At 57.7% G+C, this 13,902-nt stretch overlaps 2 protein-coding genes across 3 annotated transcripts in view; both read right to left on the minus strand.

Moving 5' to 3' along the window:
* Positions 1-3,277, minus strand: part of PHACTR4 (phosphatase and actin regulator 4) — a 51,177-nt gene extending 47,900 nt beyond the window's left edge. The window contains exon 1 of the mRNA XM_071453239.1: positions 3,199-3,277. The gene's annotated coding sequence lies outside the window, so the exon portion shown is untranslated. The remainder of the gene's footprint in view (positions 1-3,198) is intronic.
* Positions 3,278-4,840: 1,563 nt separating this feature from the next.
* Positions 4,841-11,216, minus strand: SESN2 (sestrin 2). 2 transcript variants are annotated; one of them, XM_071453470.1, is made up of 10 exons: positions 11,069-11,216; positions 10,381-10,446; positions 9,433-9,627; positions 8,896-9,078; positions 8,421-8,630; positions 7,537-7,687; positions 7,253-7,368; positions 6,725-6,915; positions 5,954-6,098; positions 4,841-5,869 (listed from the first exon to the last, which is right to left on the minus strand). In XM_071453470.1, the coding sequence occupies exons 1-10, from the start codon at positions 11,144-11,146 to the stop codon at positions 5,783-5,785; spliced, it is 1,422 nt and encodes a 473-aa protein (XP_071309571.1). In that variant the 5' UTR covers positions 11,147-11,216; the 3' UTR covers positions 4,841-5,782. The 2 variants fall into 2 exon arrangements, with proteins under 2 accessions (XP_071309571.1, XP_071309572.1); XM_071453471.1 differs by lacking the exons at positions 10,381-10,446; positions 11,069-11,216 and adding an exon at positions 9,745-9,970.
* Positions 11,217-13,902: the final 2,686 nt, after the last annotated feature.

A 13,902-nucleotide genomic window follows, 5' to 3' on the forward strand; every position in this document is an offset into this window, starting at 1 on the left:
TGCCAGGCTTGCACAAATCGACCTCATCAGTATGCACCTTGTTTTGCCCCATGACACTCAGCAGCTGCGGTTAATTAGTCCTTGATAATGAATTGCCCATCACGACTGCACGAAGCTGGTAGGTGAGCGATTCCTGGCTGTGCTTTGGAATCAGTATGCAAAAAGCACAAACACTAAAGAGTAAAGTTAACAATCTGTTTACCCCTTCCCTCACTCCTCCAAAGCTGCTACCAGCCAAAGGCTCAGGGAAAAGAAATAATAAATCTATTTCCACGGTTCAGCAGAGAGAAACCATTTGGACTGCTCTCAATTTTCATATCTTTGCCACCAGTGCTTTGTGTTATTTCTCTCAACTCATTCGAGTTGGGAGATGAAGCCTGCTCTTTTGGCTAATAGCATTTAAAGCCTCTCTCTGGAGATAATTAGTCCTCCCTCCCCCATCCCATCCCCAGCAGAAAGGGCAGAGATTCACCAATAAACAAAGAAATTCAGGCAGTGACAAGCAGGGTATGGCTGAGACCAAAGCTGCCTCTCACCTCCCTATCTCAGCACAGCTGAGGATCAAAAACAAGTGACACCACAAGGAATAGGATGAACAACACAAGAATTTTCAGATTAAGGGCTTCGTCATTTTGAAATCAGGAAAACACCAACTCCTCATCTACAAGAAGCAAAATACCAACGTGTAATCACTAGATGTTCTGCCTGGTCACCTTCCAAGCCAGATAAACCGTCCTGAGTCATTCAAAATCAGCAGATAAGAGCAAGAATTGGGAAAGCTGCAGCCTTTTACCTCTGGTTCCAGGCCTGTCACCCAGCCACTGGCAAATCACAACAACCTCCACACCTCAGCTCCTACAGTAAATCCTCTGGGCAGAGGAAAAATGAAGGGCAGTCAGCAATGGGAAAGCACCTCTGCTGAAGACTGACAAACTTCTGTTCAGCTGTATGCCAGCTCCTCCCACGGAATCGGCCCTCGGACTGAGGGGCACAGTTTGGAAGGAGTTAAACTCGGCCATGGGGATGAGCAGCCATGCTGGCTGCTGCATTCCGTGACCCCACTGTGCAGGGAAGAACTGGGAATAGTTATCACCACGGCACTGACATGTCAGCAACAGCGACTAATTAACTGATAAAAATAGATCTCTGAAAGGGCTTTTTTCCCCTCCACACAAAGCCCAGGCCCAACACTGCCACAGTTGCACATACATTAGTTTTCCACAGGCTCTAAACTTGCCAGCAAAAAATAAAAGCATTCTCACACTCAGAAAAACAAAGCCACCTGGCATTTGTAGGCAGAAAATCACTGCTAAAGAGAATTAGGGAACTGATTATGAATGACCTGGAGCATCTCCACTCCCACCCTAATGGATGCAGGAGCAAGATGATGTCTTTGCCCCCAATAGTCCTACCAGCTTCCCTGCAGCCCAGAGTTCCAGTTTTGCCTGGAAAATTACATGTTTTGAGGTAATCCAAATGATCCCAAGGATATTTGCAGCTTTCTTCACTCATGGTATCACTGAGACCAACCAGAACAACCCAGTTGTGTTTTAAGCCCCCCGCCACATACCCAGACACAGGTTTTGTACAGCTTGTAACTAAATATTCATCACCAGCTAATAAACCTGCAGGAACCACAGCCTCAGCAGTTTTTAATACATAGAATGCTGCAACACATGCCAAACACAATGAAATTTGATCAAAATAGAAGCCATTTGTTTAAATACAAATTATTTGGCTCTCAAAACTGTTATCAAATTGAACTGGAAATGAAATTAACCAGTGACTGAATGAAGTAGAAGGCTGCACAATCACTGCTGCAGCAGCATGAAAACGAGGGTGCAATCACATCCCCCTTGCTTGTGGCACTGCCCCACGCTCCCAACAGGACTCCCACTCCATCTCCCAGAGGCTGAGGACGCTCTGTGCCTCAGACACAGCTCAGTCCTTGGTAATGCACAAAGAAAACGCTCCTTGCAAAAACACTCTGATACATTATCAGATAACAGAGAATCACCTGGGAAGGGACACACTTTGAAACCACCTTGACTTGGGACAGACCAGCGCAGTCATTCCCAGCACTGTCGGCAAGAACAGGTTTAATAAACCTGCTCTGAATGAGAAAGGGGTTTTGTTACCATCACTGGCCAGATAGCTTCAGCTGGTGTAACTGTGACAGTCCCTCACAATCGACATCATTTTGGCTCGGTTTTGCCCTTTCCTTCACAAAAAGGAATTTAAACCATGTAAGTTGCCGATTTTTGGTATTGTCTACTCTTAAAGGCAGTTTGGATTCATTTAAAAGGTCCGCCTGAAGAGCACCAGGCACTCCTGAGGAAATCGCAGCAGGGAGAGGAATCCGGTTACACTCCCTTGCATCTCCTGCAGCACATCAAACTAACTCAGCTGAACATCTTTTACCCACCAAGAGTAAGGGGAAACTTCATCAATCCCCCTCCCTGATCCTGCACCGGACTTGCTTTTCAAAAACAGGAGCATCACGAAACTTCAATGTTCGGTTTATTTCAGCCTCAGCTAAGCACCGTCTCACTTCATTTACTTTTTTTTGGAGCATTTCAGTGCCAGAGAAGGGCACCAAGCCCTCGCCTAACTCCACCTGGACAAACACAACCCAATGCAAGGCACAGAGGTAAATAATTCATCTGCGTGCAAACAGAGGGAAAGAACAATTAAGCCAGAAAGCACAACGGGGACGTTTCAAATTTCAGTCAACATTAAGGCAGGAGAGATCAAACAAAGAAATACCAACGGGGCTGCCTCAGAGGGAACTTTGGGGAAGCTGGAAACTCTCACGGCAAGGCACGGGAGGGCAGCGGGAAGCCAACCCGGGTTTTACCGGAGTGCCAGCCCCAGCCGCTCCGGGTTCCCGAACTGCCCTTCGGAGCACAGCGGCGAACTCCGCTTCTCGCGTTCGGAGCCAGCGAGCGGCTGCGTTTGACCCGCGAGCCGATGCCCGGGAGCCGATGCCCGGACGCCCCCGACGCGGTGCCCGCACAGCCCCGGCCCTCCCGCGGCATCCCCGGGGCGCCCCCGCTTCCCCTCCGGGACCGCCCCCGTCCCGCAGCGCTGCCCCCGGGCAGGGGCAGGGAGCAGGGCCGGCCCGGGGCTCTCCAGGCCCGGGGCTCCCCCGCGGTTCCCCAGCCGTGCCGGCGCTCTCGGGCCCCCGCCCGCCCTCACCTGCCGCCGCCGCTGCCGCCGCTACCGGGACGCGCCGCCGGAAGCCACGCGTGGGGCATGCCGGGAGATGTAGTGCGGGCGGCGCGGACACGCCCTGGGCGGGGGGACACGCCCCCAGAACGGAGAACACGCCCCCCGGAACTGGGGACACGCCCCCGAACCGGGAGGACACGCCTCCCGGAACGCGGGGGACACGCCGGGATTTGGGGTCGGGGCCGTTTGGAGCGAGGCTTTGGGGTCAGGGGCATGATGAGGTGCTGGGAGAGGTTGGAGGGGGGCTCTGAGGCCAGGGAGTGACTGGTGATGGGGGTTTGGGGTGGGAGGATGAGCTTTTGGGGTCAGGGCGTGAGCAGGACTCTGGCGCTTTGGCACCGGCTCTGTGATTGTTCATTTCAGCCCATGCAGCGGATCCAGGTGTCTGCCTGCACCTGTCGGGAATGAGCCACCCACACTCAGGTGCTTCTCATCTCCAGCCCCACGTGAACCCTGCACAGCGAGGGCAGCTCAGCCCCAGGGATGCCGCCTTTGCAAAGCACTTCGGGCTCCATCAGTCGTAAAATGTTCCTTCAGCACTTATTACTATTATTATTATTATTATTATTACTACTACTACTATTAGGTTCCTGTTGCTTTGATGTGTGTTAAACACCACTAACACATTATGTTTTTAAATTGAGGGCAATTGCAGTGAGAAAAAAAAAAAAAGCATTTACTGGGATCATAACTATCAGCTACAGGTAGGGAGATTATTAACACACCTGCCCTGCAAGAGAACAGTGAAAGCTGTGGATAAATTATAGATATGTACACAAATTGCAGGCTTTATTTATGCACTGGATGAAGAATTTATTGGTTTATAATTGTGACCAACTGAAAAAACAAAGGGGGTTGAAGTGATGCAATGAGCCAGGGTAGGGGCTGAAGGAGACCCAAGGGCTGGCTCAGCCCCCCAGGTCCCCCCCGTGCTCTCTGGTGCTATAGGGTGATACCCTGGAGCCCTGTCCCCTTGCCTCAGTTTCCCCAAAAAAGCTGCCCTCAAACCTCTTTCCCCCAAAACAGAGAATCGGCCCCAGCATCGCCAGCCTCCCTCCTGGTCCCTCTGCCCTCCCCGTGCTCAGAGGGGCAGCACGGCAGGTCCCCCTCCCTGCAGGGTCCCGAGCAGCCCCAGAGCCAGGCCTGGCTCCTCAGGCACACAGGGAAGGCTCACAAACCTTCCCTGCAGCGCTGGCCCCTCCCCAGGGATCTTATCAGCAGCTCCCAGGGGCTCCTGCCCACACCCTGATAAGAGCTGGGCTCCACATCGTGGGCTCGGGGTGTCCTGTTTGGCCCCCAGCCCCACTGCAGAGGGTCAGAGCATCCCGTGGCGCACACACAGTGGCGTGGGTGTCATGCCTCAATCCTGCCTTCCCAGGAAGGTGCTACAGCCAGGAAAGACTGGAAGCAGTCACCACAAGGAGAGTTTAGTAAAGTCAAACCCATCCCTCTCAGGCAAATGGGGAGGACTCAGACCTCCCACATCCTCCCTTGGACAGCTCGGGGATGCTCCTGGGTACTCCCAGAGCAGCAAGACCCTGCACTCCACACCTGCCATACAGGAACAGCCCCTGGGCTGACCAAGGGGAAAGTGAAACAGGAAAAAGAATTAAAAAATAATTATTTTATTTCTTCAAACAAGATCAATAGCAAAGTTACAGAGGCATTTCCATGCCTAGTCAGAAGTTAATACATAAAAAAAAAAATAGAAATAACTTAACTGGAGCTATCATTCAACAGCCAAAGCAAGGGTGGCGATGCTGCTGGCCCTGGATCCGGCTCCCCAGCAGGCACCTCCATGTGCTGCTGAGGATGCTCTGGCAGATCTGGATGAAGCCATGGCCAGCCCATACCACCCTGCCACCTTCACAGCAGGAGAGGGGCTAAGGGAGCCTCATGCCCCAGCACAACTCCCCACCTCAGCCCCTGAAGCTGAGGCAGTGGAGATGTGCCAGTGGTTGGAAAACTGCAAAAAGGTGTAAAACACACTCAGGTATTCTTACCCTTTCCCTGCTCCTGCCCTGGCACTGAGGTTAAAGGCACTTCACGTCCCAAACTGCAGGGGATGAGGCAGAAAGGTGGGGAGGGGGTGCCTGGGCAGCACCCCCACCAGCAGCTATGTCTCCCAGCACAGCAGAACCCAAAAAGCAGGGGTGAAGCCCGTGACATCCTCTGGCCATCTCGGGCAGGGGGTCAGTCCTCTTCGGTGGCAGCCTTGGTGCAAGGACATGTCACAGGGGTGTGACACAAGCACTGCAGCCACAGACATCCCAGTCTGGCTTCGCTCAGGCCAGCCCCAAAAAGGCACAGAGCAGCAGAGCCCTTGCAGCTCTGTCAAGCCCAGGGCAACACTTTGGGGTCTTCCCAGCACCAACAGCTTCCTGGGGGCTCCCCTCTCCCAGGAGAAAGCGCAGGGAAGCTCCCACTTCCACAGCTCTAGGCCCGTGAAGCAGGGAGACAATACTCCAGTGGAATTTCAGGGCTCCAGCTGCCCCCTGGGCATTCCTGCACAGCCAGGACAGGAGCAGGAGCAGGAGCAGAGCAGCTCAGGTCAGGTCATGTAGCGGGTGACAGCCCTGAGGGCGTAGAGCAGAGCTGCCTGCATGCGTGCCTCCAGCAGGAGCAGGTTGATGTGCACCTACAGGAGAGGGGGGTCAGGCCCAGGGCCAGGCACAGGGTCAGCACCCCGAGCACCCTGCAGGGGGGAGGGACGGGGCAGCACCTTCTCGGAGTGCTTGAAGTGCCTCCAGAACTGTGCGTAGATCTGCTTGGTTGTCCTCTCTGGGTAGCAGGCCACTGTCTTGATGTAGACCTTTAGGTTGCGCTCCAGGAGCTGGTTCACCTCCCCATAGTCGTAGTCGTCATAGCTGGAGAGAGGAGGTGGTTATTGCAGACACAAGCCTTGTGCACTCATAGAATCCAGAATGGTTTGGGTGGCAAGGGACCTTACAGCCCATCCGGTCCCACTCCCTGCCATGGGCAGCAACACCTTCCACTGTCCCAGGGTGCTCCAAGCCCTGTCCAGCCTGGCCTTGGGCACTGCCAGGGATCAGGATTCCACCACCTCTGTGGGCAAAATCTGCCAGAGCCCCACCACCCTTACTGCAACTTTGTACTAAATTCTCCTTTCCCAGGGTTGTTCTGAACCTCAGCCAAGCCCACCACCAGCACCGCTTTGCCTTAGGGAAGCAGCAGTGCTCTAACCAAGACCAGGTCACTGGAGCTGCTCCTGGGCCCTTCCCAAGGAGGAGCAGGAAGCCCAGCCAGGTTAACCCAGGACCTGCTCCTGGCCCTTCCCAAGGGAGCAGGAAGCCCAGCCAGGTTAACCCAGGACCTGCTCCTGCCCTTCCCAAGGGAGCAGAAAGCCCAGCCAGGTTAACCCAGGACCTGCTCCTGCCCTTCCCAAGGGAGCAGAAAGCCCAGCCAGGTTAACCCAGGACCTGCTCCTGCCCTTCCCAAGGGAGCAGAAAGCCCAGCCCCTCTGGGGACGCACCGGATGCCGAAGACGCAGTGCACGTAGTTCCAGATGGCGCGGCGCAGCACGGAGGTGTCCACGCCGCAGTGCATGGCAATGGTGTTGTAGGTCAGGTTGTAAACCACCTGGAACTTCTCATCCAGGAGCTGCCCCACGTCTGGGTACAGGCGGTTGATCAGCGAGTAGCCGTGGTCCTCCCAGGTGTAATCCTGGTGGAGAAAGGACGCCAGGTTAGGGGTTTGGTGGGGAAAAGTGGGGTCCCTCTGCCCTGGTTTCAGGAAGGGTGGAGTTAATTTCTTCTCAGTCACTGTTCCAGCGCTGTGTTTTGGATTTGGAATGAGAAGGGTGTTGGTAACACACTGATGGTCTGGATTTTTTGCTAGATTTGGTTTATCCTGAGTCAAGGACTTTATTCCTCTTGTTTCAGGCACTGCCAGTTGGAGGGAGCACAGCCAGGACAGGGGACCTGAACTGCCCACAATCCTGGGAACAGCCCTGACATAAACAGGAGGCATCCCCAGACCTGAGCCACTGGCAAGCACCCACCTGTGCACGGAAAGTGGGGGGGGCCTGCTCCCCCCTCCGTGTGAAGTCCTTGTATCCGAATTCAGGGTCCTCCAGGAAGCAGCGGATGTTGGACTGCAGGGAGGGATCCAAAATACCTACAAGGCACCAACGCAGTGGCCATGAGCCCAGATGGAGTCAGCGCTGCACTGGGGAGCTGATCCCGCTCTCCCTCAGGCAGATTCTGGCTCCTTTCCCCCTGCCCCTCGGGCTCCCCTGGCCCATGGGGACCTCCTGCCCTAGAGTTGCCCCCTGCACCTCCTCACTTGAGGAAGGGACCAGCAAACTCTCTGTCTTCTCCAGCTCGAAGCGTGTTGCCATCTCCTCCTGTGTGACTCCTTCCTCCTCCAGCTGGTTTTCCTGCAGCAGCTTCATCCTCGCCATCAGCACCTCCACCTCCTGCATGGCATCTGTGCCCTGGGGAAGCACAGGGCAGGGTCAGCCCTGCCCCTGGTCGACCAGAGGGGCTCCCAACCCCAGATCTGCTGGCACTTGGGGGAACCCCTGGGCATCTCCCTCTGGGTTGGTCCTGCCCAGATTCCAGCATCTCCCATGACCCATCCCCAGGCCCCCAAAGGGAGGGTGGGAAGTCCTGTGGAGGATGCGGGAAGTACTGCATGGCTCTAAAGCATCAGCTGTTCCCAATGAAGGCCACAGAGATTCTCCAAGAGCTGAGCCCCTCTAAGTCTGGAGACAAGACTGGGAGAGCTGGGGGTGTTCAGCCTGGAGAAGAGAGGGCTTCAGGGAGACCTTAGAGCCCCTTCCTGTGCCTCAAGGGGCTCCAGGAGAGCTGGAGAGGGGCTTGGAACAAGAGCCTGGGGCGACAGGACAAGGGGGAATGGCTTCCCACTGCCAGAAGGCAGGGATAGATGGGATATTGGGAAGGAATCCTTCCCTGTGATGGTGGGGAGGCCCTGGCAGAGTTTGCCCAGAGAAACTGTGGCTGCCCCATCCCTAAAAGTGTTAAGGGCCAGACTGGACAGGGCTTGGAGCAGGCTGGGGCAGTGCAAGGTGTCCCTGCCCATGGCAGGGGGTGGAACAAAACAGGCTTTAGGGTCCCTCCAATCCAAGCCAATCTGTGATTCCCAGGGGCAGCCCCATAAAGCATCCCAGGGTACATTCACACCCTGCAAGGCAAAGCTCCTCTTACCCCAGAGCCCCCCATGCTGTCCCCAGAGGCAGGGCTGCTGTTGCTGTGGGGCGAGGGGGCCCCGCAGCTGCTCCCCACGTCCTGCTCCCCCTCGGGTCTGATGCCGCAGCCGAAGACAAAGGATGCCAGCGAGTGGTAGTGGGTGAGCAGCACCAGCGCCTGCACCAGCTCTGCCAGGGACCAGCTGTCCTGCCCCGGCCTCAGCAGAGCCTGTGACACACAGCAGGGGTTGGAGGGACCCCCCAGCCCTCAGGCACCACAGCCCAGTGCTGGGGCACGCCAAGGGCAGGGATACAGGAGTGTTTGGGAAGTGCCTCACCCATAGACCCGCCAGGGGCAAGTCACCCCTTCCCATCCCACTGCCTCGCTCAGCCCTGAAAGGGTTAAACCCTGGGGGCTGTGCACACAGGAGGGGACCTCTGAGATCAGTCTGTGTGTTCTGGGGGGGATCTGTGCTGGCAGCATCAGCTCTCACCTCGATGTGCTCCTTGGTGATGAGCCAGGGCCGGTGCGCCAGCAGCTTGTTGATCTCGTTGAGGTTCTGGAGTTTTTGGGGGGCACAGTGCAGCCCCTGCAGCCATGCAGGGCTGCCCCCCACCTGTAGGAACTCCCTCATGTGCAAGCCCACCAGGTAAGAGCACCGGTGCCGGGCTGCTGCCTGCGGGGGGAGCCAGCAGTCAGCCCCAGCCCTGCCGGGGGACCCAACCCTGCTACAAGCCCCCAAAGAAGCCAAGGCAGGGAGCCCGCTCGTCCCACGTCACTCCTGGAGGATTTTCCCTGGGGATGTGACTTCCAGACAGGGGGATTTCCCCCCTCACTATCAGTGCCAGTCCCCGGGGGCCTGGAGGGAGGGTGTTGGGGTACCCTGGGTGGGCACCAGCCCCAAAGGGGTTTGGGATGTCAGATCAGAAAGGGGCCCATCTCTGGGGTCCCAAATGCCTCCTGAGCAGCAGTGCTGGGACCCCACACAGCCCCTGTGTCCCCACAACACGCCCAGGGCCCCACTGCTCACCATGATGGCAATGTAGTGGCGCTTGTGGTAGGGCAGGGGCCCGTCCATGCACAGCAGGAGGTACTGGGTCTTCCAGAAGCTGCTGAGGTACTGGGGGTGCAGCCCCATGACCATGGCGACGTGGTCCACCCTGCCTGCTGAGACGAAGGCCTTGAGGAGCTGGTGCAGGCTGCTCTCCCCGCCTTCCTGCGGGATCTGCACGAGGAGGAGAGGAGGGAAGTGAAGGGCTGCGAGCTCTTCCCAACCTCCCCTTACCTAATGGAGGCCCCCCCAAGAAGCAGGAGCCCAAGAGCACCAAGGCTGGATCCTCACCCCACTGGAAGCGCCCTGCCTCCGGAACGGACACCGCCGGGCGCCCCCACTGCCCGCGTCCCCCCTGCCAGCCCCGGGGGGCACAGGGGGCTCGGGGGTCTCCATGACAGAACCCACACAGCCCGTCCTGCTCAGTCTGTGCGCTGGGTTGTTTGTTTGGGCTCTGCAGTGCGAGGGAGGAGGAGATGGGGGTCAGCCCCCAGCGCAGTGACGAAACCACGGCGCTATCTCTGCCCAAGGCGGAACATCTGGAGCAGTGAATGTGGGTGCTGAGATAGGGCTCAGGTGCCCTGGGGATGTCAGGGCAGAATGTTGGGGTCGGGCAGGGCAAGGGTGTGGATCTCCGAATCACAGGGGAAACACAGATGTGTCTGGCTGAATGGGGAAACTGAGGCACAGGCAGGGCAAGCAAACACCAGGGTGAAATACAGCTGTTCCCCTAATCTCCAGGAAGACCCCCCCACAATGCCACAAGGATCCTTCTGCAGTGGGTGACCCCTCTCCACCCCATCCTCAGCATCCCATCCCCACCAGGCACTAGGAGTCGGGGGGTTGGGAATCCTTCCACGGCAGGGAAGGGTGAAGGAGCCCCCAGCAGGGAAGAGACCCCACCCAAGCCAATCCTCATCGCTTTACCTCTCCCAGGGGAATGAAGGTGCTGGGGCCCCTCGCCAGCTCCCGGGCAGCCTCAATTCCTCTTTCCTAGGAAGGAAGGCAGAGCCGGGAGTCAGCGGAGCCCGGGAACGTCCCCGTCGGCGTCACCGGAAGGGGTGACTCAGGCGGACACCGGCAGGGGCCGCGGGGCCGTGTCCCCACACCCTCTGCGTCAGGCTGGCCTGATGAAACCGGGCTGCGATGTTGCTGCGCTGTGTGACACAGCGGGACAGCCACCTGTGACACCGCTGCGAGCGCGGGGCACCTCCGCCACGGGACAGCAGCGAGAAACGGGGCACGGGACGGCACTGGGCATCGGGAGCAGCCACGGCACCCTGCCTGCGGCCTCCTCCGGGGTCCCACTAACCCTCCCTGGGCACAAAACGCCACTGAACATCACGATTTCCCCCCGCACTTGAAGGGCTGCCCCTGCTCCAAGCACGGGGTTCGGGTCCTTTCTGCCCCACACTCCTCGGGGCTGGAGCTCCCGTGTGCGGCCAAAGGGCTGCTCCTGTCCCTGCCGCTTTCGGGACATGTCCCGGCTCCTCCCCTCCCTGCCGCCCGGCGGGGCGGGCAGCGGGGCACGGCCCCGGCGCCTCTCCGAGGGACGCCCGTGCGGGCTGCGCCGTGTGCGCTCGGGGACGGGGCGGTACAGCCCGGGAGCCCTTACCTGGCCGCCCCGCCGGGCCCCGCAGCCCCGGTGCTCCTCCAGCCCCGCGGGGCTGCACGGCGAGCCGGCGACCAGCATCACGTTGGGGCTGGGCGGTGGGGACAGCCCGGGACGGCCCCGGTCCCCCCCGGTCCCCGCAGCGACCCCCGGGACCCCGCGCCCGCCACGGTTACATAGCACGGGGCGGGGACACGCCCCCCGCCCGTCTCGACCAATGGGAGCTCGCGGGCGTGACCACTCAGCAACAATCAGACCAATGACAATACGGGGCGGGGCCAGACGCAGCCATCGGGGCCGGCCGCGCTTCCCGACCCCGCGCCCGGGGCCAGAGAGAAACCGGGCCGAGCCAAACACCGGGCACGGGCATCACAGGGATATGGAACTGCTGGAGTGAGCCCAGGGGAGGAAAAAATGCTCCAAGGAGGGCTGGAACCCTCTGCACTGGAGAAAGACGGGGAGAGCTGAAGGTGTTCAGCCTGGAGAAGGCTCTGGGGAAACCTTAGAGCCCATTCCAGAGCCTAAAAGGGCTCCAGAAGAGCTGGAAAGGGACTTGGGAAAAGGGCCTGAAGTGCCAGGACAAGGGGGAATGGCTTCCTGCTGCCAGAAGGGAGGGATAGATGGGATATTGGGAAGGAATCCTTCCCTGTGAGGGTGGCAGGCCCTGGCACAGGGTGCCCAGAGAAGCTGTGGCTGCCCCTGGATCCCTGCAAGTGTCCAAGGCCAGGCTGGACAGGTGGATGGAAGGTGGGACGCTTCCACCATACCTTCCACCTGGGATGGTGGAACGTGTCCTTGCCCATCAGAGGGGGGCAGAACAAGATGAGCTTCAAGATCTCTTCCAATCAAAATGGTCTGGGATTCTCTTGACTCTTTCACTGGGTTTGGTGTTTCTCCAAAGGGACAGAAGGAAAAAAAAAAAAAAAAAAAAAAAAAAAAACGTGAAAAGAAGGGATAAAAATCCACCCTCACAACCATGGGCTGTCCCAGACACAGCATTGGTGCTGCCTGACAGCCCAGCAAACAGGAGTCACTGCACAAACAGCTCAGGCCTCTCCTGGCAACAGCCTCCTCTGGCTCCGGGCTGAGCTCCTGCCAGCAGGGGAACGTCAGTGCTCCTTGGCACTGCAGTGCCAGCCGCACAGCCCACGGCTGCAACAGCCACCCTCAGCACAGCCCACAGGCCCAGCCTCTGCATGCAGGAGGGCACAGCCACTTGGGAACGTCCCTGGGCATTGCTCCTGGTCCTTGTCCTTTCCTGGGGCTATTTTTAGGGTGTTTTGCAAATACAGCTCTGTGCTGAGGCTGTGGACTCTGGGTGCCTCTGGCCAGCTCAAGGTTTCCACTTCTGTATTTCCAGTTGTGTCATTTCAGAGGCACGATTTGGGGGCTTCATTTCATATGATCCAGGGTCAGAGGTGCTGGTTTAGCCTCTGTCACCCCAGTCCAGCTGTGTCACCTGCTCCTTCAGCACTGCCACACCCCACAGAGCTGCAGGACAGGGGCACAAGCAGAGGTACTGCTGGTCACCAGCCAGCCCTGGGGCTGCCCAAAGAAGCTGTGGCTGCAAGTGCCCAAAGCCAGGCTGGACAGGGCTTGGAGCAACCTGGGACAGTGGGAGCTGTCCCTGCCCGTGGCAGGGGGAGGAACAAGATGAGCTTTAAGGCCTCTTCTAACCCAAACCATTCCATGATGACTCTGCAGATCCACCTGAGGCCATGAGCTCTGTGTTTGCTCTGGCTGAACACATCAGCATGAAGGGGAAAACACATCTCTTCCTTTGCATCAGCAAAAGCAACACAGAGCAAGCAAAGTGGGGGTGGCAGAGAGGGGGAGGCTGCCTCTGTTCTCCCTCCCCTTTCTGCTCCCCAAAAAGCTCTGGATATTAGAGGGACAGGGCTGTGGGTGTGCATCAGGCGATGATCCAGCTGGAGAGATGGGCTGGAGATGCTGCCAAATATTTAATACAAAAATATCCCATCAGAAGACACGAAGGGCTGTGCCAGGAGGACATTTGTCCCACAGACAAGTCCCACATGTCGAGCAGGGCTAGGAGGGGCCAAGCACTGCTGGGTGTGCACAGAGCTCTAGGTTCTGTGGCAGCACAGGATCCCCCACCTGTTCCTCACCCCTGCTCAGCACTAGGTTACCTGCAGCACTTTCCCCAGGTGGCTTCTGCTGGCTCGGGCTGTCAGCAGCATCCCCCTCCTGCACAGCAGCCTGCTGCAGGGAGCAGCTCACACCCTCCCAGGCTGGGAGCCAGGAGCAGGCCATGCTGGCCAGTGCAAAACAGCTTCAGCACCCCATAGAATCATGGAATTGTTCTGTTCAGAAAGCTCTCTACGATCATAGAGTTTAACTATTACCCCAAGATGGCCAAGGCCACCACTAACCCATGTCCCCAAGTGCCACATCTGTATGGCTCTTAAATCTCTCCAGGAACATAAAAACAAGCAATGGTGGGTAATTATTTTGGGATTGACAGTGCTCTGGTTACCATCCTGCTGACTGGACAAGTCTGGTGCTCCAGGAAAGCTGAACAGCAAGGGAAGGTCAATTGCTCAAGGTGTGTTACCTTACAGGGAGGTTGGCTGGGGACAACTCCTGCTTTTTTCAGCAGCTGGTGGTTTTGGGCAGCCCAGATTCTGAGGAGGAAGGGAAGCAGCAGAAACCATACAGGGACACTGAGGGAACACCTGGGGCAGGTAAGACATGGAAGATTGTTTCAGTGTCTCCTTTCCTTACATGCTCTGCTCGAAGATCAGCATGCTCCATGTACGCCAGGAGACTGGATACGAATAAGGAAAACAGTCAAAGCTAAAACCCCTTTAGACTCT

Source organism: Agelaius tricolor, unplaced genomic scaffold, assembly GCF_023055355.1.
Source record: "Agelaius tricolor isolate 1412-34295 unplaced genomic scaffold, bAgeTri1.0.p SCAF_36, whole genome shotgun sequence".
Classification (NCBI taxonomy): domain Eukaryota; kingdom Metazoa; phylum Chordata; class Aves; order Passeriformes; family Icteridae; genus Agelaius; species Agelaius tricolor.